The 22,306-nt window shown below is 32.1% G+C and overlaps 6 protein-coding genes across 7 annotated transcripts; 2 read left to right on the top strand and 4 right to left on the bottom strand.

Annotated features, from left to right (window-relative positions):
* Positions 1–287: 287 nt before the first annotated feature.
* On the bottom strand, positions 288–2,198 carry O-fut1 (O-fucosyltransferase 1). Its single transcript, XM_076898944.1, has 6 exons — positions 1,835–2,198; positions 1,626–1,741; positions 1,431–1,554; positions 1,002–1,366; positions 668–904; positions 288–578 (listed from the first exon to the last, which is right to left on the bottom strand). Exons 1-6 carry the CDS (start codon positions 1,941–1,943, stop codon positions 375–377), a joined length of 1,155 nt encoding a protein of 384 aa, XP_076755059.1. The 5' UTR covers positions 1,944–2,198; the 3' UTR covers positions 288–374.
* A 524-nt stretch (positions 2,199–2,722) lies between these two features.
* LOC143425818 (mediator of RNA polymerase II transcription subunit 15-like) lies at positions 2,723–8,584 on the bottom strand. Its single transcript, XM_076898853.1, has 12 exons — positions 8,435–8,584; positions 8,166–8,253; positions 7,962–8,013; positions 7,685–7,879; positions 4,702–4,961; positions 4,467–4,625; positions 4,280–4,398; positions 4,109–4,191; positions 3,863–4,024; positions 3,495–3,780; positions 3,210–3,312; positions 2,723–3,138 (listed from the first exon to the last, which is right to left on the bottom strand). The coding sequence occupies exons 1-12, from the start codon at positions 8,494–8,496 to the stop codon at positions 2,809–2,811; spliced, it is 1,899 nt and encodes a 632-aa protein (XP_076754968.1). The 5' UTR covers positions 8,497–8,584; the 3' UTR covers positions 2,723–2,808.
* On the bottom strand, positions 5,159–6,089 carry LOC143425828 (uncharacterized). Its single transcript, XM_076898865.1, has one exon. The coding sequence runs from the start codon at positions 5,991–5,993 to the stop codon at positions 5,172–5,174; it is 822 nt and encodes a 273-aa protein (XP_076754980.1). The 5' UTR covers positions 5,994–6,089; the 3' UTR covers positions 5,159–5,171.
* Positions 8,585–9,294: 710 nt separating the features above from the next.
* On the top strand, positions 9,295–10,661 carry LOC143425826 (deubiquitinase OTUD6B). The gene is made up of 4 exons (XM_076898862.1): positions 9,295–9,443; positions 9,637–10,051; positions 10,139–10,358; positions 10,438–10,661. The coding sequence occupies exons 1-4, from the start codon at positions 9,374–9,376 to the stop codon at positions 10,621–10,623; spliced, it is 891 nt and encodes a 296-aa protein (XP_076754977.1). The 5' UTR covers positions 9,295–9,373; the 3' UTR covers positions 10,624–10,661.
* Positions 10,662–11,262: 601 nt separating this feature from the next.
* Lysrs (Lysyl-tRNA synthetase) lies at positions 11,263–14,915 on the bottom strand. Of its 2 annotated transcripts, none has more exons than XM_076898879.1 (8): positions 14,825–14,915; positions 13,753–13,894; positions 13,146–13,595; positions 12,820–13,065; positions 12,318–12,740; positions 12,052–12,245; positions 11,547–11,709; positions 11,263–11,472 (listed from the first exon to the last, which is right to left on the bottom strand). In XM_076898879.1, the coding sequence occupies exons 1-8, from the start codon at positions 14,857–14,859 to the stop codon at positions 11,362–11,364; spliced, it is 1,764 nt and encodes a 587-aa protein (XP_076754994.1). In that variant the 5' UTR covers positions 14,860–14,915; the 3' UTR covers positions 11,263–11,361. The 2 variants fall into 2 exon arrangements, with proteins under 2 accessions (XP_076754994.1, XP_076754993.1); XM_076898878.1 differs by lacking the exon at positions 14,825–14,915 and adding an exon at positions 14,420–14,570.
* Positions 14,916–15,175: 260 nt separating this feature from the next.
* Dnaaf6 (Dynein axonemal assembly factor 6) lies at positions 15,176–16,849 on the top strand. The gene is made up of 4 exons (XM_076898866.1): positions 15,176–15,312; positions 15,928–16,130; positions 16,369–16,496; positions 16,612–16,849. Exons 1-4 carry the CDS (start codon positions 15,198–15,200, stop codon positions 16,739–16,741), a joined length of 576 nt encoding a protein of 191 aa, XP_076754981.1. The 5' UTR covers positions 15,176–15,197; the 3' UTR covers positions 16,742–16,849.
* The last annotated feature ends 5,457 nt before the right edge of the window (positions 16,850–22,306 follow it).

The following is a 22,306-nucleotide window of genomic DNA, read 5'->3' on the forward strand; positions in this document are numbered from 1 at the left end:
CATAAATTAAAGTAGGATTAAGTACATATTCTGTATTTAATGTTTATATAAATTAGAAAACGATAAAATTAATAAGAACAAAATTAATTCGTAACTATCGATCGCAATTAGTTTTTCTATTTTTCAAATATGTATAAATAATAGAAGTAATTTATTCATTTATTAATTAAGATATGTCATTTAAAAAAATAAATGGTTCCATTAGAAACAATATTTATATGCTTTAAGATATTGTGTATGATTTTTCGTAAGATATAATAGAAAATAATGTATAGGAAATTACATTCTTTTGCAATATAGAAAATATAAAAATATAAATCATGCGCAAGATTTATAATAATTTAAAAGTATGACCATAATTAGATATTACAACACTACAATTCTTCATGTGTAATGAAAGATGAAGATCTCTCTGTGGGGAAGCCCCAAAAAAATGTTGGATATCCTTTAATTTCTCTTTCTCTTGCAACAAAAGCTGAAAAGGAAGATATACAATTTCCTATGAAATAATTTGCACTTCCAAGAATAGCTAAATCTAAATGTGGTGACACAGGTGAATCTTGTCTAAAAACTGGGATCTGTAACAAATATGGAGCTTTTGTATACATATTCTTGTATACATATTATTCTAGATATAGAGGATATATATATATAACCGATTTCTTACTTCCATCCGTGCTAGGGCTTTAGTAAGTTCATCAATCATATAATTATTGTCAGATGCTACGAATACTGATTTGATGTCATGACCATTGCGAATAACACGTTTCAAATGACGCACTATTAAATCAAACGAAGGTAGACACATAGCAGAAGTTGCTTTTCCACGTTCGTTTCTATATCCAAGACATTGTGGAGCAGCAAAAAGATTCGGTGTGCTCGATATAAACTCGCAAGCACGAACCTATAAAGAATAAAGCATTTCTTTACGAAATTTTAATTTTTTATATAATTAGAATATAACCATCCAGAGGTATGCATAGATATATATATATATATACCCAATCAATTCCATTTCGTAAATGAATTCCTACAAATGCTCCCCTTGGTAACTTTTGTTTTATAAATGTTTTTGCTTTATTCAGCATGTTCATATTCCATTCTAGACATTTGTGCAACTTTTTATTCTCCAGTTGCACAGGAAAACTAGCAGGTGCACCTGTAAATGCTAGTACTGGCCAATTCAATGCGGGATACTGTTTTCTCCATTGTACTGCCATGTCCGTATGGTAAACATCATAATGAAGAGGACCATAAAATTCTGATTTCACAAAATCTATGTTATAGGTATCCCAAAATGGACCAAATGGATTTCCCTCTTTAGCATTACAAGAATCTCCTTTTCCCCGTGCGGAATAACAGAAAGCTGAAAGAACCAATGTGTTCCAAAAAAAGTTTGCTGTCCTTTTTAGTTAACATTCAAAACTTACATACTCTTTCCTTAGGTTGCCATACTTTGGATGCAATATTTTGCATGAAATCTTCCATTAACAGAGTTTTATGGCAATTTTTTATTCGTGAAACATTAAAGTATCTATCGAAAGGAACTTGTATCTGAAAAACGATGCATTTAGATATGAAACCATTCATATTTTGTAACATACTAACTATTATTGCATACTAACAGATCTAGTTTCTCCAGTTCTGTATTCAACCCATGGCGGTAGCACCAGAGTACGATTTATTGCCTTTGCAAATCCTAAGGCACCTAAAAAGTGATCGGCTTGATTTCCAAATCGTCCTAAAAGATATAATTAAATTGATCATTTGAACGAATAAATTTTTTTTAACATATATTCATATAATTGTATATATTAATATTGAGGAATTTTACCCATACAAGGGCAATAAACAATGTATCCATTGGTATCAATATCAAAATCTTCACAATATGTGCTATAAAACTGGGTCAACAATAAAATGATAAAAATAATAGTGAACATTATGCTTGAATTTTTTCAATTAATTTTATTTAATTACAAATAGTCAAGAGTCTAGAACATAAAATATATTTTTATAGGTTAGGGGCACGAAGCACAATTCTATTCGACTTTTATACAATTCCATCATTACTATGGATACGTGCATCGGTTACATTATATGTAGAGGGGAAAAAATACTTTTTGAAATTGAATCATGGAAAAATTAAATAAACATAAAATATTAGACGTTATACATTCGCTCTTATTAGTTACATTTTACTTAACACCACAGATTATTTTTAGTAAAAAAAATAAAATTAATTACATGTTTAATCTAGAATATATTATTTTTAAATAGTTAAAAAACATTTCTTAATGGCTTGGTAAAATTTCAATCCCAATAATTTCATATCCCAAATTTGTATGCATATCATAGAAATAATAAATAGAATTAAAATTAATTTTTCTAAAATTTCTCTAAGTTTCTCTGAGAAACATAAACACAATGGAAAGGTTACAGATTATAACATTCGAATCAATATTTTATAAAACAGGTGTTACCTCAGGTGTATATCACATAACTCTGGTGAAAAATATATTATTAGATTATTTTAGTAAAAGATACAAAAAGAGAATAATTTACACGTATATAGCTATATAGCTATCCTATGAGGAGAAGTTACATAAAATTACGTGAAATACATAGTTCATTATTGTTATGATTATTATTATCATTATCATCATCACCATCATCATCATCATCATCATCGTCGTCGTCGTCGTCATCATTATCATTGCCATGATCATGGTCATCATTATAATCATAATCATTATCATTATCATAAGTTTATAAAATATTTTATATGCAAAAGCGTACAAAAGTGTACTATAGACCCATCAATACGGTACTAGCAGTGATAGGCGTTTGTGAAGGTGCGCTAGCTTGTCTTACGCTCATTTCCCAAGTGTCTAATAACTGAGATACGGAAAAACGTCGAGGAAGCTTTGTTATACGCGCGTTTAGGGCTTTCTGAACTGCGCAAAGAAACGTTGTGGCGTACTCATGAGGTGCCATTACACAACGCGGAGGTGTTAATGGATAGTCGGCAGGAACTGTGACGGATACAGGCGGAACACAGGGTAGATGACGGTCGTCCAGCCAGCATATTAATTGAATGCATTTTGAACCAGTTTGTTGTGCAGGATCAAGACTGACCTATACCATAGATATACATATAAAATATAAAAATTTGACGACAAAGTACCAAATTAGAAAAAATGAATTACCTTAAATCGTTGATCTAATCGAGCTATTTCTCCTTGCAATACATCTGGTATTTCACTAGGAGATTCTTCTATTTTTTGTCTCTTCAATGGCGGTGGCAGGTTTCTATTAGCATGAATAATACGTGTTCTCTTTCGTTTCTATGTAATACTCATATATACAATTAAAACGTAACATCAATTTTATAAATATTTAATAATAATATATTTTAATTAAAGATTCTGAGATGTAATAATGTCTAAGAACTAGATGACAGTAGTTAAGTATTGTAATTTTGTATTACTTACTTTATTTCCGGACCGAATAAAGCTTCTAAACACGGACCAAAAGTACGTTGTAACGTGTGGTTTACTACGGGACTTTGTAGATGATTGCTTACAGCCTCTAAAAGTGGACTGAAGAAGTGATGTTCCTTAAGTGTCGTTACTGGAGGTCCAACGCTATTATCATTTCGCTTGAAATCTAATTTCTCAAGTACTACTTCACATTTTAATAATGTATCTAAAGGCATTCGTTTGCTAGGATTTGTTAAAATTTCTAACAATTTCTTCATTTTGCTTAGTCTATCGACATCTATAAAACAAAGAAAATCACATAAATGATTACGTATATAAAAATACTGATTCGCATTAAGATTTAGCTTATAATTACATACTCCCTTCGTTTCCCATTTTCGCGATCATTCTTCGTAAAGGTTCTACATATTTACTTAATTGTCTAACTTTGTCTCTGTATGCTTGATCCTCTTGTTGCGGGCTTGGTGTAGCCCCCACACCTCCAGGCGTATTTAGAGAGCTACTAGGAGATGGCGCCATACCTACATTCATATAATTATTATTATCTTTATCTATGAAAGATTGAAATCTTCATGCATTTATGTTAAAAATTATTACATACATACCTACAGATCGTTGTTGTCCTGCTATTATAGCATGTTGTGGACTTGGCGATGGGACTAATGCTGGTGATGCTACCATTTGATTACTATAAAATGTATTATACAACTTTAATTTTTGATAATATTGAAGAAATTTAATCAATCTATTTAGGTAAACTATTAAGGCAATATAACCTTGATGGTGCACCCAGACCAGCCGGACTTGGAGCGGACGGCGATGGGCTTTGACTTAAAAATTGATTTGGTGTAACATTTCGGGGACCAGGAAAACCAGCATTTATCATTTCACCTTGCTGGAAACCAAATATTTGTGAAAATGTTGAAATAATATTATTTGGATATTATTTTATTATTTATGTACCTTTCTTTGCATATGACCTAATGGCTGTTGCATTTGTCCAGGACCTAATTGTCCTGGAGCAATTTGGTTCATTTGTTGTGGCATACTTGTTTGAATTCCACTTATGGCCCCACTAATTTGATTACCCATTTGATTAGATAGTTGACTTTGCATTTGAGTCTGAAATATAATATACGATTTACCAATCATACATAAGTGTACTGCATAAAAAAATGTATAGGTAGTAAACACATACTTGCATGTTTTGCTGCATCTGACCTGTAGTAATCTGTGCCATTTGATTGGGAACCATTTGAGCTATTTGCTGAGGCATATTGGCTTGTCCCATTGAATTTATTTGAGTTAACATGGGGTTAGTCTGCATGGTTTGAATTGAACCCATGTGATTTATTGGACCATTAGTCTGACCGGGCATCATGCCCATTCCAGGCATTTTATTTTGCATACCTTGCATGGTTATAGGTTGTCCGGGCCGTTGATTTAAGCTTTGTAACACTACAATATGCGACAGTAAAAAATATAAAAACTATAAAAAATTATATTTGTAAATAATAGAATAGTAAAAATTTTATAAAATATTTATTTCATTAATTAAACTCAAATACATTTAAATTTAGTATATAAAATAATGATGTATTTTATCTGTAATTACATGATTTATTTTAAACAAATTACAATATGTGACGAAGATGATAATAATTCTCCCTAGTGGATAAATGTTTTAAGCGCTTCCTTTAGAGGAAGATCAAAAAATATTTGTAATCTTCTCTCTAGTTTGGATATGCATTTCTTCCTGTGTATTTTGGACATATTTTTATTATGCAAATATTCATACGCAAGATTAATAGTTTCTAGATTTGCATTTAGGTCTATTTCTAAAGTAATAATATCTTCTTTGCTTGTTTTTTCTATACCTTTTGGCCATCCCTTTTCCTTCAATATTACTTTGATGTGAGTTAAAAATTCATTTAACTCAAATTCTATATCCTTATATAGTTCTTTCATACTGTCAATTACTTCGTACATGTATTCTAGTCTTTTTACAAAAACGTCTAGTATATCCTTTACTTTATGCACTATTTTAAGAATTTTAGACCCCACTGGATCATAAATACCATTTTGTAATATATTATCAAGATTGATTATGCTTGGCAGACGACTACGTGCTAAGCTAATGTACCATTTACGTAATAGTTTGACATAGACTAATGTTATTTTAAATTTAATGCCCTGTACACGAGTTCTATCTTTAGCAGGTTTATAGATATAACATACTCGTTCATCTGCTAAACTAACTGCCATACCACATTCTTTTTTAATATCTTCAGCAAGAATCTTTTGTTCATATAATTTAAGCATCCAATGTTTATGTAGAAATTCTTCATAATTTCTCTTTTGCATATACTCATGAAATTCTGCTTGAGATGGTGAGTTCATTAATTTATAGTAAGTATCCGAATTGCCAGAATCATAAAAGGGTTCTTCTTCTGTAAAACTATCGAATTGTGCGTAATACATATTGGACATTTTTGATATTTTTTACAATAATTCGTAAATTTCGTATTATTTCACGAATAAATATACAATTTCCAATGGCGATAATTAAGTTAAATTTCGTTGTTCTCTTTTAGAGAAGGATCAAAGTTCTGTGTTCACCTATAATACATTACACAGTAAATTATCTAATTGTGATACCTAGAATGGTTCTCTTAAAAAATAACAGGTTTCAAACTTAAAGATTGTTTTCACCTTCTTTGTTATAACTGTCAAGATATGTATGACGCGACGAGGATCTTATAAAGGACAAGAGCAGAAGTTTTGTCACGATATTAATATGGTGCCACTACATAAAGTGTCAACTATTTGTTAGATCACGTGTGTTCTACCGCTTGGCAGCTGACTCTAGAATATTCGAGAAAATTAAGTGTTGCAGAATAAATATAAGATATGTCAAATATGAATCTAAATAATATAAACACATAAATATTGTTAAAGTAGAAAGTTAGTTGCATCGCGAGTATTTCGAGGTTCGTTATACGTGTTTACAATTCACTAAGGAATATCTCTAAGATGTTTCTTCACATCGAAGATTTTGCAAAGAATAATCTATCGTCGCGTTATAGTCGTAACGCAGTGGTCTTCAAACTTTGTCAATTTACGGAATCCTTACAAGTATAAAATTATTTCATGGGACTTAAGATCATGAGCAATAGAATATTTATAATCTAGGCAGTATATATAAAGAAATACATTTTAATATTCTTTTATTACATTATAATAAAAGTTATTATTTTTATCATTATGATGAATATTTTATGTATATTATGTCTATTATCTTCCTTCACTACCAAGCTCTGTCACGACATGTTGGATAGACGTTTGAAATGCTTCAAGTTTCATATTTTCTTACAATATTATGCGTATAAAGTGACTTGGAAGAAATGTTCTTTGTTGAAATGTTCTATTGGAATAAAATGGATAATTTTGATTTTTATCAATAATATTTTGATATATTTCTTAACCTTTTTCAATAGTAAAAAAAACTGAAATATAAAAGTTTGGCAGGCATTGCCGATGATCATCGCAATTGATCATTTTATATAAATTGTACAATTATTAAAATATTTATTAGTTCTTAAAATTAAATATTTGAATGCAAATACCACATTGCCGACCCCTGATCTAGATTATTGTAACAATAATTTTAACTTGACACTACTCTGGGAAAGGAATGATATCAATCAAATTAATGTACTTAATATGCATTAAAGATCTAATTATTATCAACTTATACAAACTCGAAGGTTAAATATATCTGTGCATATCTAATAAATTTTTGAGTTCAACATACTCCATAAGAAAAGTATAAGTTACAACATTTTTATTTAAATGTACAATAAAATATATTAACACATATCACTTTTATACAATTTGTATGTAAAATATGTTATATGTGTTGAGATGTTATACAGCATTTTCATATAACAATATAGCACATTTTGTACTTCTTATACTTTAACCCATTCACTGCCAGATGGATTTAAAGAGTCTTGCTCTATCTATCTTGTAGCGTAAACTATTTCAAGATATCTCATAGTTGGCAGTGAACAGATTAATAGGTTAGGCTTGTTATCGGTTAAGCATAAAGAGACAAGTTTATTTGAGAGAGGGCAACAAAGTACTGAAGAAGTGAATAAAAGATATATACTAATACTTACAGTTTGTAGCAGTGTTTGTAGGTGGTTGTGGAATTATTCCTTGAGGATTAGATCCTGGCCCGCTCATATTCATCATTTGATTATTTCCAGTTCCTTGGCGTGCCAATGTCTGTAATGCACCAATTGGATCAGGCATTCCTTGATTCCCAGAATTAGGTGTACCTGGTGCAGCACCTCCTGCACCTTTTTTAGTATCTAAAAAAAAGATAGGATACAACGTGTAATAAGTGGACAAATATTTATATGTAGCTTAAAGATTCTTTATTATTTTATTTACTTAATTCTCTGACATGTAGAATCAATCTAGCCACGAAACCCAAGTATTCTTCCTGCAAATAAATAAATTTGTTATTAATAAAAGTTGCGAAATATCTTACTTGTAACACGAAAGATAAATAGATACATATTAATTATTTATTAATTATTTTTCTCGAAATTCTAGTAAAAACTAAAAGTAAAAACGAAGATAATTATAACGTACCTTGGTTTTTGCTTTTTGAAAAACATGATTTTCCATATCAACGCTATTTTTTGTAGTGGGCATACCAGAGATTTGTACAGCTTCATCTCTATATAAAGAATATTTAATAAATATAAAGGTACACACATTTTTTTTTTCTTAAATATAATTTGATTTTTTTCCATTTTATTGTGCTACATTATACAGTGCCATCAAATTTTGTACATTTTATATATAACATACACTACTTAAACAATGGTAAATACACATTTTTGTATAAGTTGACTTACATTTTTGCAATTACACTTTGTCGAAAACTTTGCGTTCTCCAGGAATTCTCATCAGTTGTCATTTTTAATGTTTAATAATTAAATCGACAATCGGAGCAATTTTACAATTTCCTTTTATCGCACAAACTTCTCTGTTACAAGTAAGTGACAATTCACCACTATACGCTGAAATAGAAAGCTGTGAGAATGCTTTCCAATGTATGGTTTGGAGCATAAAGGTATTATTTAGTAAATAGCTTGCTTAATCGCATTTCTATGAAAATGCTGATTATTTGTGATATGTAAACGTAGATATGTGTTCATTTATTTAGGTGCATCAATAGATTTAGGAATAGTGATATTTGAAAATATAAATTTATATAAAGAGAATATAATATTTAATATAATAAGGGACAATATATAATTGAGATGTAACCCATTAAATTTCTAAATTAAAAGTTTACAATTTTAGAATTTATGATTTATATTAAAGAACTAACAGAAAAGTATATATAGAAGTAATAAGGTAATAAATTGAAATAACCGATTTGTAAGATTTCACTACAAATACTTATTAGCACTATTTTAAAAAATAGCAAGATCATTTCAAACTGTTTTGTTTAAACAAATTTGAGCTGCTTTGATTTACGATAATCTATATAGAATACGTATAGTAAAAAGAAAGGTATTTTGTTCTACGCTTATTTAACGCATTCATTGGTGAAATATCAAGAATAAGGTTCGTATGTTAAATACAAATTTTGAATATTACTGTATAGAAATTGAACGTAGAGAACTGCTGCATACCCAATGCGATTATATTCCTCATTGGTCATGCGCGTACAAAATTTTCTCTGCTAAAAGTTTAGGGTATCGTCTCTGTAAATCTACTCCGCGATTGTATTTTACCTGTTAACCTTAAAATAAATAGACAATTTTTAAGTAACCTCAAAATTAAAAATGGCTGAGTTAGAACTGACCGAAGAAGAATTAATACAAAAACATAAAAAAGAACGCAAAGAATTGCAAGGTAATAAACATCTATAACGCTGCTTTGTAATATTTTTCCCATAAATTTTTACTATGAATTTTGTTGAACGTAAGGTAGTTTGTAACGTTTCGTTTACGCAAAACGTAACACGTTATGTTGTTCGTGTAACACCATATTTCTGAAATTATTATTTTCAAATACATCATTTTAATTACTATATTCTTGACTTTAGCACAGATACAAACTTTGAAGAAGTCTATTTGTAAGGGTGACAAGAAGAAGAAGAAGGAAGTAACTGAAGAAATCAGCCGTTTGGAAGATACTTTGGATAAGAAACAAGAAGATGAGTTAACTAGCTGGAAAGTTGCACATCTTAATATCAATAATATGGAAGATGAAAATGCTGAAAATGGTAATGATGAAAGCATAAAAGATAACAAACAGTGTGAACAGCCGACGCATAGAATCTCGAAAGCGCAAAAGAGGAGAGACAAAAAGGCAAATGCAGAAAGAGAGCGCAATCAAAGAATCATAGAACAAGAAGCATTAAATGTTTTTGGAAAAAGGAATGTAGAATTGCAAACTATCAAGAAAGTTCTTCACGAGCGAGGTTTGATGATTTATGAGATTCCAAGTGATGGCCATTGGTATATTATATATTTATACATTGTTTACATTATCTACATTGGTATTAAATATAATTATTGTTAATTGTTATCTGTGAATTATTGCAGTTTATATAATGCAGTTGCGCATCAATTAAAGATTATAGGAAAAGCTCCACTGAATGTCTGCGAGCTTAGAACAAAAACTGCTATGTATTTGAGAGAAAATATGAATGAATTTTTACCGTTTATATCTAATTCGGATTCTGATCATTTACTTTCAACTGATCAATATGAAAAATATTGCGAAGATGTGGCAAATACAAGTGTTTGGGGTGGTGCTATTGAGGTAAATAAAAATAGGCTAAAAAATGTTTATACTTTGTGTCTTAAAATTGTATTTATTAAATTATTTTTATTTAAAACAGCTACAAGTTCTTTCCCGTGTACTGAAATGTCCAATAGAAGTTATTCAGGCGTCAGGCACACCATATATTGTTGGTAATGATTATAAAAATGAAGAGAAAATGATACTGACTTTTCATCGTCACATGTATGAATTAGGCGCTCATTACAATTCAGTTACAAAATATGTTAAAGAAGAAGAAAGTTGATAGGAATGGATTTTATATTCGGCTAATATTTGCCAAAAGAGAAATTGAGCACATTTCTTAACAGTTTTTACTATAAAATATAACAACCATTTAAAGAGCTGCCACAATTTAAGTGTCCAGGAAACATATCAATCGCATCTTAGAAAAATTAATAATTCAACGTTTCTCTGGTAACTTTCAACTATTTAATACATATTTAAAAGTTTATCAGTTTTGTTAATGATAAGTTAAATCTGAGGTAACAAAGATTAAGAAGTCTTCCTTTATGGTCTTTTTTTCTGTAAATGATTATTGCACTGTTGTATCAAAATTTTATTTATTTATTACTTAAATATTTGACAATATAAAGATGCTGCCAGCAAATTGCAAGTACACACTACCGTTCAGTGTTTGCTTACTCCAACGTTTTAATGTAAATATCTAAGTATAATTTACGTTTTTTGTAATAAAAGTTTAATTTTTAAAGAAAGTTAAAGTTATTTAAATGAATTTGTTATACTAGAAATATCTAAGATTGTGTGTGTGTATGTATGAACAAATACTAATACTTTTCTCATGGTACTCTCATAGTTTTATACTATTTTAATGGTAAGTAATATGTATGAAATGTGGAATAAAAATGATAAGATATGAAAGTCATTAGTTTTTGAAAGTATAAGTTCTTTATTCTTCAAAATTTGTATTTAAATAATAGTTTGCATTCTGTGAAAGTGTGTATAATGTTACAGTACTAGAGGCTTATTCTTTCACATGGTTTGCATCATTTTTATTTAACGTTGTATCATCTTCGGGAGCTTTTTGATTTTTATTTGGATCATCTGGTTTCATTTGTGGAAATAACAGCACTTCCTGCAAAAAAATATTGTTCTTACAATTGTCGCTTTATCCTGTTGTTTATATTTTTCTATTATATGAGAGCATACTTTAATGTTGTTTGAATCAGTGAGAAACATAGTAAGACGATCAATACCCATTCCCCAACCTGCAGTTGGTGGTAAACCATATTCCAATGCAGTGCAAAATGTTTCATCGACTAATTGAGCTTCGTCATCTCCGGCTGCTTTATCTTTCGCTTGTTCCTCGAATCTACACATATGGAAAATAATAATTTTGCAAATTTTATTGTAATTCTAATATTTTAGGCTTCCATTGTGTATGTTCATACTATTACTGGAGACTTCGAATGCAAACCGAGTTTGTCGTATGTTTGATAGTTTTAATGGTATGCATATACGTATAATGACCATGATTAACGGTCAAAGGACACACTGAAACTGTTATGTAACCATGTTCATGTTAAAGATTATTATTCGTTAATTAAAATCACTTAAATATTCAATTAATCAAACTAATTTCTATTAGATACAGTTTCTACACGGACGCCGTGAATAGCGTTATAAATAAAAAGTTTATATTTAAATAAATTACCTCTCTCTTTGTACTATAGGATCGTTCAATTCAGTATACGCATTACAAATTTCTTTCTTCATAACAAATAGTTCAAAACGTTCTGTTAAGCCTCGTTCAGAACGATGCCATTTCGCTAATGGAGACATAATTTGTGGGTGATCGAGAATGAACGTAGGATTAATACACCTTTCTTCTATAAATTCGCCAACGAGCTGTTAAGAATTAGTTGTGCATATAGTAGATACATATATCAGATAATTATTGAATTAAAATAAAAATCTTGCCTTATCTAGTAATCTGGCTGTTGTTCTTGGTGGAGGACACTCGACTTCGTATTTGATGCAAAGATCACTAAGTATTTTATTTGCTTCTGGGGAATTTAACTCATCCGCTGGGGGTAATTTAACTTTCAAAACATTTTCCAGATCACTGATAAGCGAAACCCGTTTAAATGGTGGTGTAAAGTCAATAGTCACTGCTACATCTTCTGGTCCATTTGGATGATACTGTATTTGATAACTGCCGTGAATAGATTTCACCATCTCTGATATCATATCTTCTGTAATAGACATCAAGTCGTTATAGTCTGCATAGGCCATATAAAATTCACAAGTAGTAAATTCTGGATTATGTGTTAGGTCTATTCCTTCATTTCTAAATTGTCTTCCAATTTCATATACTCTATCCAATCCACCTACTACCAACATCTATAACCATGCAGATAATGATGTATTATTAAACAATTTGAACGCAATAAAATAGGTATTGTAATCAAATTATTCGTACCTTAAGGTATAATTCTGGAGCAATACGCATATATAAATCCATGTTTAATTCATTATGGTGTGTAACAAAAGGTTTAGCTGTAGCACCACCAGGAATTATATTCATCATCGGTGTCTCAACTTCTAAAAATCCAAGATCGTCGAGAAATCTACGAACGTACGCAACTATTTTCGCTCGCACTTGAAACGTTTCTCTTACTTTATTATTTAAAATAAGATCTAAATAACGCTGACGAAATCTCGTTTCCTAAATAATTAAAAATAGTATAACTATTATTGTGTTTAAATTTTTGTAGATTTTAAAACAAGTTTTTTTTTAACATGAACCTTATCCTTTAATCCAAAATACATGTTTGGCAACATGTGCAAACAAGGACTTAAAAGAGTAATACTATGTGGTATAATGGAGAATTCACCCTTCTTAGTTTTACCAGGATTTCCAACTACACCGATAATATCACCTCTTTTTATTTTAGAGATATCAGTGGCAAATCTCTCTTTATCTTCATAATACTTTGCATTTGCCATTACTTGAACTTTAACACCTTCTCCTCTGAGGTCATAAAAAACAAGTTTAGCACCAGCTCCTCTAATTGTATGCACACGGCCAGCAATGCTATGTACTTCATTTTGTAATACTTCTTCGTTCTTTAAGTTGTCACAAAATAGGTCAATAAATTTTTCCAATGATGTTGATACATGAAATTTGTGTGGATATGGATTGTTATTTGTGTTCTTGAGTTGAGTGACTGCTTGAGTCCTAAGTTTAACATATTCCTGAAAAACATTGTATAATATTTAATTCGAATGTAACAATACATATCTACTGTATGTGTTCTAATAGATACTTATTTAAAAAAAAATGTTAACATTGAAATTTATATACTTAAATGTATATATGCGTATACATATATATATATATATTTATATTCACATTTGGACTAATCTCTTCTTTAATTTCTTTTTTCTTCTGTGTTGCATCCTCAGCTTTTGTTATTGCTTCAGCAAGGGCCTTTGCTTCCTTTTCTGCCTTTTCCTTCAATTTCTGTTCTGTCTTCAAACGACGTTTTAATTCACTATAATCAAGTTTCGGACATGTTCTATACAACTTTTATTTTGGCTAAAAAATTTATCCAGACTACAAAACATCCTATTAGTTTCCAAGGTATTTTTCATGGAAATGTTATTTCGAAAATACAAGTTTCGACATATAACTGATCTGCGTTGCTAATAAATGCGCTGTTTGAATGTTAGTATAGTATATATTAAGAGCAAAAACAATTTTCCAGCCACTATTACCATATGGACTTTAGTGAGATAGTAGAGGAGCACTACTTGTTATATGTATTTATGGTATGAACATATGCAGTCGATACATGTCTTTACTGTTTAAGGTGATGTTGAATCTAGCCAGAACACAATAATGTTCTCAGAGAAACGGATGGCCAAATGTTTATAAAGCCAAATTTTTCAAACAGTTTATTTCCATGAAAAATGACCTTCATTTCAAACATACCTCTGAAAAGATAAATTCAAGTAAAAAATGTTGTAGTCTAGATACTATATGAATCATCTTGAAATTTTTCCAAAGTTGTACGCACTTTCTTTGAAAATGACGTATAGATATTTGATGTAATTTTGTTGGTTTTACTTTATGAAGTGCCGGCAATACCACGTCAACAAAAGATTTGGTTATGTTATACCACATAGTTAATTAAAAATGCTGTTGATATTATAGAAATAATAAATATCTATATATATATACATATACTAAATATATTTCTTCCTATATATATGTATAATACAATACTACTTAATATTTAGAACAAATACATTAGCATTAATAATTATCCATAAAACAACGTGGGTACCTAGAATATGGAATCGATCACTGCACTACGTAGGTTATGTTGAAATTACAAACGTATGCAATAAATAATCTTTCACAGATTCGAAATAGAACATTTGGAAATTTAACTCTCTTTCTGTCTCCTTATTTTACTCACTTTTTTGATAATTTTTCTTCCACAGTGTCAGCCATGTTGGTAAACCTCCGTAGAAAGGATTCTTGCTTTTTAGTTGGTGAACCTGCAATATGTCATTACGTGCCAAATTGGTTGTTCTATTTCTTTTCTCGTACATTATATTCATTTCGTATTAATTTTCGTATTTTAACGATACTCTTCATAATAATTTTATTCTACCATTTGAATTACAAACATGTTTAAAGGGCGTGAAAATCTGCATGGGAAATATTTCTTTACAATAATTGTCATTATCCGTGCCACGATATTTGAAATGCGTTACCTCGACGACCACATCTGTTGACTCCCGCGTTTAGGATTAGTCACTTGTTTAATATTTAGCGTGTGCGAAGAAATGGATAGTTGTTTCGGTTATCACGAATTAAAAGCATTGCAAGAATTAATTAATTCACCTAAGGAGGATTCAGATTCTGAAGATGATTTGCCACAGGCTGGCGCTCGGAAACTTGGTAAATTAAAAACCTTGCAAAATATTATTTTCTTCATGTATTTATTTTCGATTATGAGTTAATAAAGTATAGTGTAGATTCTTGTAAGAATACAATTAAAGATTTAACGCGCACGTAGAGATTTAGATATTTTTATTTAAACACGGTTAAGAATAATCTCTTGTTTTATTAGTAAAAGTGGTGCGATAGTTATACAGAATATAAAAGGTTATAAAGGCCGAAAATCTTCTGTAATACTGAATTATTTAATTTAGTTAAGCTAAAGAGATTTATTGTATTTGAAGATATTGTACACAAGTATAATTTATAAATCTTTATTTTTAAATCTAATATAATTTTATCATATACAAAGCTATCAACTAGTACTCTTCATTTTCAAATTGTTTATTCATGATTCCTCTCGAAACATTTATTATTCGCGTGTTATTAACAATATTTTAATGTATAGGAGTAATAACTGCTGTAATTATTCTCATCAAGATTGTATATTATGTGAGATAATCACTTTTGCGTAATTACCGATATCGTTGTTTCAAATGATATTTTTATTCTTTCGTCATTATCATTCGTTTATAATTTTTTAATTACGATAGAGATTAAATTGATATTTTTAAGGGCCTGGTGATATCGGAGCTCAGAATGGGACGTCTCGGAAGCACGCGGGTCCGCATGCACCGCTAAAACCGGAAGCCGATGACATCTGGCATCCGTCTGAAGCAATCGCTTCACAGAGTTCGGAAGCACACGATCCAAGGGAGGTGCCGGAATACGAAATGAAATTTAAACAGTCGGTATCAGCGGAAGACGTTTTTTTAGGCGTTAGTGTTTCTTCGATATGCATACAGCGAACAAATAGCTTTCTTTAGATGTTTCACAAGTGGTCACGGTATAAACTTTCCGATTAATCGCTCGTCATAGATTATAATTCGATGCTGGTAGATGGTGCTTTCATGATGGCGGTCCGGTTTGATTTTAATTTTGAATCGAATATTTAAATACAGCGTGCAATTGCAATGCTCAAACAGGAAGTCAAGAATTACTATTCTCTTGTATCAGATGGGTTTTAAAACGCCAGGTAGCGCATCTTGTGAGTGGCTGTCCGTATCCGTGAAGATGCCGAAGGAAACACGCGAGAAGATCGAATTATCCGTGGAAACAGATGCTATTGATGTGCGCAGTCCAAGGTGAGGAAGAAACCGGTTACAAGTTCGTTAGTAGATCTTTTTTTCATTTTTCTTCATTTAATTTTATAAGGTTGTAAAACTATCAGAACGTAAAGTCACTAACTATATTTTTCAGATATCGATTGCATCTCGAGACACCATACCCAATTGATCCTAACGCCTCGTCGGCCAAGTGGCACGGCGACATTTCCACGCTGGTGGTTACTCTCAGGCTTGTACGCGAGCTGGACCATGTGAATTTTTAATCGACGATTAGGTAGGCTTTTAACCTCGACCGTATACACATAGCCGGAAGCGCACCTGCGTCGAATGCGACCTGTGTGTTGGGGTTGGGGTGCATTACCGTTCATAAACTTGGGGTCACCGGTCGCAAATTTCATTTTGCCGAAAGCTCGTGCTCCGTATTCGATATGAAGTAACGATAGGGATGAGGAGAGTCTTTTGCAGATGGGTAGAATGAAAATATAGATGATAATGAACGTATGAGTAGTTTAGAATATCAATAAGATGCACTTTAATACTGTTAGTTGTTAGATAAAATGTTTCCTGATTAATTGTACGCTATACATTTCAATAACTACACTAACACATTTTTGTTGGTCTAAATCAGATTATGTATTTTTGTTTTGTGTTCCGTTCTATTGTAACAAGTATTATTCAAGTTTTAACACAATTAAACATTTCAATATTGCATAAGTTTAAAAACTCTAAATTTGAATTAATTTTATTATGATTTTTTTTGCGACGTTAAATTTACGAACGGTGGTGCATATTTTCTTTTCTTTTCTTTTTTCAATAATGGAAACACTCCGAAAGATTCGTTGAGACAATGTAAATATTAATATTGAATCATAGCATACGATATGCTTGCTTGCATTCATAGATGTCATTTATCTACAATATTTTTGTTCGTATCGGATTAAACACCGTGTGTACTCTCATTTTTGATAGTCAGGATTGCAAGGTGTGTTTATGCAAAGATATTCTATCTAGATTGACAGAAATATAAAATAAATATCTCAGATTTGGCACTATAAAAACTGAGTTATTTCAGTTAGAGTGCGAATATTTCAGTCAATAAATTTATTATTCTATAAAGAGAAAAAGAAGAATCGTGTAGCAATTCTTTCCGTTACTTGATTTAGATGTGCAACTCAAGTAAGTAGTATGTGTGAATATAATATAACAAATTGAGTTAGCAATTATAGTTAACAATTGTTTGATCAATATTGGCGTATATTATACTCATTGTATATTTTTCGAATAACTATCCATCCTGTTGCTTTGGTAACCTTGAAAGAATCGCGAATCTTTCCATAAATTGGATAGTACGAGTGCTTTTAACAATTTTCAGAGAAGTTAAAGACTTTGCCGAACCGTTCACCTATCCGTGGATTTATTTGCAACTGTTCGAAGAAATACGAATGTAAAAGTTTCGCTGATGTTAAGCACGATCGTAGATCTGTCTGCGAACTTTCGAAAGATCTTTTTCTCACGGTATCGCCTCCTTCGTATTTCGTTATTGGTTAAAACAGCCAGTTAAATGGATTGAATTTCGATCGTGCTGTACAAGTTACTCGAGGATTTCTTAATTAATTACGCACTTTTTGTTGCTGGTATATTGTGAGAGTTACTTCGAATTGAATTTCATTTGCAGATAAGGTATTTTACGCTTTCCTTCGTAACTTTCTTAATTAATAAGTGTTTCATTTCTTAACCAATAATTCGGGATAAAAGTTTCTGAAAAATCACAAGGCTAATATTAAATCGAGAGTTAAAAGGGTATTATTAATTTCCACTTTTTATAATCGTAATTACTTCTCAACTTATAAGTACAATTATACAGTGACTGTAATAAAAACTGTACTTTTGTAGTCACAGTAATGTTACGATCCTTTTAAAAGAACTGGTGGATTTATGAGATAGCATCTTTATCTAATTATTACAATTTTTAAAATGTCAAATACGTGTAAAAAGGAAATCATAAATGTCTCCTTACACGATTATTTCTTTCTCGCGTACTCGATTTATTTTTTCATCGCAAATACTATTGCGAAGTACCATTGTGTATAAAATTTCAATATAAAATCCGATGAATGTTTTCTAAATGTTTTGAAATATACAGTGTTTCTTGCTCTGTGCTAGAAATGATATACGGAAAAATTACTTAAAATCGATTCCAAACTATGTATTTGAAAACGAAACGTTTCCCCGCAATTGTCCGCCGCGATAAAAATTCTTCTGTTATCAATTCCGCGCATGAATCGGTGATTAAACTCTGGTGCAAAGGGTACTATTGTTATTCACGCGAGGAGTATGTTTGTCAGGCGGAGCCAATTTGCCCGGTAGTTCGAACGCTTTGGAAACTTCGGAACAGTGTTCCTTGAGCTTGTTGACCTGTATGAATCGACGGCGACATATTGCATAATGCAGTGCCAGGGCAACACACTGCGATGCACGAAGAGAGATCTCTGGTGCGAGATGAGAGAATGCGATTCTTCCGCGTGACTCGATTATTGGGACCGCAGCCGATAAGGCGGATTTGCGGCATTATTGCCTCCTCTGTGTTCCGTTCTCATATCGCAGAATGACGAACTTTTGGTTCTATCCGATACGTATCTCTTACCAAAGTGATTCTACGCAAAATGTGACTAGTAAGCTCTGTGGATGAGTGTAGTTTTGTCTATATGGTTGGTACGTATGATTTTTACTAGATTTAATTAACGTGTAAATAATTTACGAGTTAATGCTACTTTTTAGGAAATTACTTCTACTATGGTTTTTGAGTCATTTTCAGGCTAATTGTGTTCTCATTCCTTTAAAAAAATTTAATCTGTTTATTTTCCACGGATTTAAGTAAATTTTTCGAGAAGCAAGAGTACCTTACTCATACTAAACGAACGGATTTCAAAGACTGTGGCAGAGTTAAGGGAGAGAGGTATAATACTTTGTAGGATCTGTAAGTATCTGTACAAGAAAAAAAACGAAAAGTATCTAGTTCTTATAATAAAAAGTACGCTGAGATAAATATATAATTAAACAAGTAATATTTTTCCAAATATTTCCTAATATCTTACTACAGAGAAACATTTTCTCCATCTAAATTATACCAGTTTCCATCTATTCTAGATTACCACTTCTTTAAACATTTATCCATGCGTTCGATAGGTGTGCGAACAGATATCTATATCGTACTCGTTTCACTCGTTACGATTGGAAGGTCTACAGACATTTCAATTTCGTTCACGCCGTGTGTTCCGCATGGATGGGATGCAGCTATACAGTCCGTGGAGGCAGGACGAGGCACATGTGGTCGTTGAAATTTTCCGAGGTTGCATTTCAGCAGCCATTATGGTTTTCCCATTTCCCGCATATGATATCCAGGTGAAAGACGGTAGAGGATGGATACAGGGACACGCGTGGTACGCGACGGTAAAGAGAATATCAGAAAAAGGGAGAGAAAGAGAGAAGGATAGGGTGAGGCAAAGGGTCATAGTTGGCAGAGATACGAAGATAATTGGGAAGAAAGCAGATGGTTTTTGGGACCCGTCTCTGGGATACCTGAGATAATATTCGCCGCTGGTTGCGCCGTAAAATTTACACGGTCCGGTAGAAATGCTCGAAAGGATAGAAAAAGGCGTAAATCTTTTCTTATCTGTTCCTGATGTACTGGGTGTCAGCGAAAATCTGCGGTGATTTTTTTGTGGGGATTGAATTCGTTAAGAATTGGGCTGGGAAGTTTATGCGAAATTTGCATAAAATTTCGTCTTTCCCTCGGAAGGACCTATTTTTTTTTTATTATAACTTACTTCTACGTAGATTTTATTGCTCGTCGTCTTTCCGCCTCTTTTTCTTTATACGTGAAAGAAGTTTATTCTCTTCGCAGATAAAAGGAAATTGGAGATCGTAGGTTGGGACAGTTTTACGGCTGTTTAATTGCAAGATGTGGAAAGATGCTGGATGGAACTGGAAACTGGAAAGTTGTGCTAGAGTTAGCGGAAAGGACGTGTGTCTGATTGGTTATAAGCTTTGTAGGGGAGCACCACATTTTCTATAACAATGGTAAATGAGGTGTACGTGATTCCATTATCTGTAGCATACACGAACGGAATCGCATAGTACCGTCGATACGATGAATTCCGAAGCATGCATGTCACAGTGTCTCAAACTGTTGCGAGCGGATTCACGCCGGATATTCTTCCGCTGCTCTTGGCGTTCCGTTAGCCAACTTCTCAGCTGTGCATAAAGAATACGTGTGTGAGCTTACTCTTTGAGAGTTTCTCACTTTTATCAAAGATTTCTGTGAATGAATTCAGGAAAGTATAAACTATAATAATTTGAAATAATCCTAATTGAGATTTACAAATTACACATACATTACAATTCGAATATCAAATTTAAAACCGAAACTAGATGTATATGTCGATCATTTAACAAATTATTCGCGATTAACTTCGTAAAATAAAAAGTACAGAAAATTGACAAAATTATAACTTAAGCATTGGTGTTAAAATAAAGTTCCAGGTTTCGACTTGCGAAGAGTTTATGCATATTGAATATACTATCTGCAACGTTTATAACTTAAAAATGTTTCGATAATTATTTGGTTCGCAATTTGCAAGGAAGGACTGAGTTCTTTGACCCCATTGAACAGGTTTATTTAAATCGAAATTATCTTTCGGGTCGTGTCACACCTGTCGCGGACGTTGCAAAACCTCGTCGATGGCGTGTTCGATATAACGCGCTCGATAACACGATATTCTATCACCTCGACGTTTACTGACAATCTTTAGACGACTATCATAGGGAGGGGTGGCGCGCGAATATTGTGTAGCGTCGCGCGGCACACGGGGTAATTATAAGTCCTGTTACGAAGCAGCAAACTGTTCGCGTTATCGTAATATAACGGGGGTGAAGTCGTGGCGGGAAACTCGACGGGCCCCGTGGCATAGACGTGGTAATTTGTCTTTGGTAAATTAATAACGTCGCGGTGTCTCTTCTGGTGAGAAGTTTTCAACGCAGCCCGCCGCAGGCTTCCGTTGAAATTCGATGATTTATCTTTTTGCGCGGCACCAGCGAGCAAATTGCAATTACGCGCGGCGAGAATGCGAAAACGGAGATCCGAAAAGTGAGGAATAAAACAGTGCTCGCTAGGTGCGCGGGATATAATAAATTATTGCGCTGAATTTTCCCGTGGGATATTAAAAGTTGAAATGTATCCACGGTTTTTGGACGAAACAACATAGTTTTTATACGCAACGTTTGTACAATCGAACGGGCGCGAAACGATTTTGTCTTGACATTTAATCAATTTCAAAATCACATTTTAGTGGAATTGCTTATATAATATCTTATCTCATTAATTCTAATACATTTTTCTTTACCAATTGATCGAAATCAACATTTTGATTCGTTGCGACATACGAATCTATTATATGCCATTAATCACGATAATTTGTTGTTAATTTCAATATATCTGTTTATTATATATTTCGATATATTCCATAACGGTTTACAGAACATTTCCATCAATTGTCGAACAGCCTCGCATGAGTGGGATATTGTGAAATTGCTTTGACACATTTCCTACAGTTTGCCTGAAGCCTGTCGCGCAACTGGAATCGATGGATAATGCATACGTGCAGATGGAACGTGTCACCGTGTGTGTCGTTCGTCAACTCGATTAGTTGCTTGTGACCAGTAATTTATCGATGTTCATCAAGCTCACAGCTTTCCGTCATATCGTTTCTGTCCCGTATAAACGAAAAAATTCATTTACTGCTCTTTAATTCGTAGATTTCGCATTTGGA

This window comes from Xylocopa sonorina, chromosome 8 (genome assembly GCF_050948175.1).
Source record: "Xylocopa sonorina isolate GNS202 chromosome 8, iyXylSono1_principal, whole genome shotgun sequence".
NCBI lineage: Eukaryota > Metazoa > Arthropoda > Insecta > Hymenoptera > Apidae > Xylocopa > Xylocopa sonorina.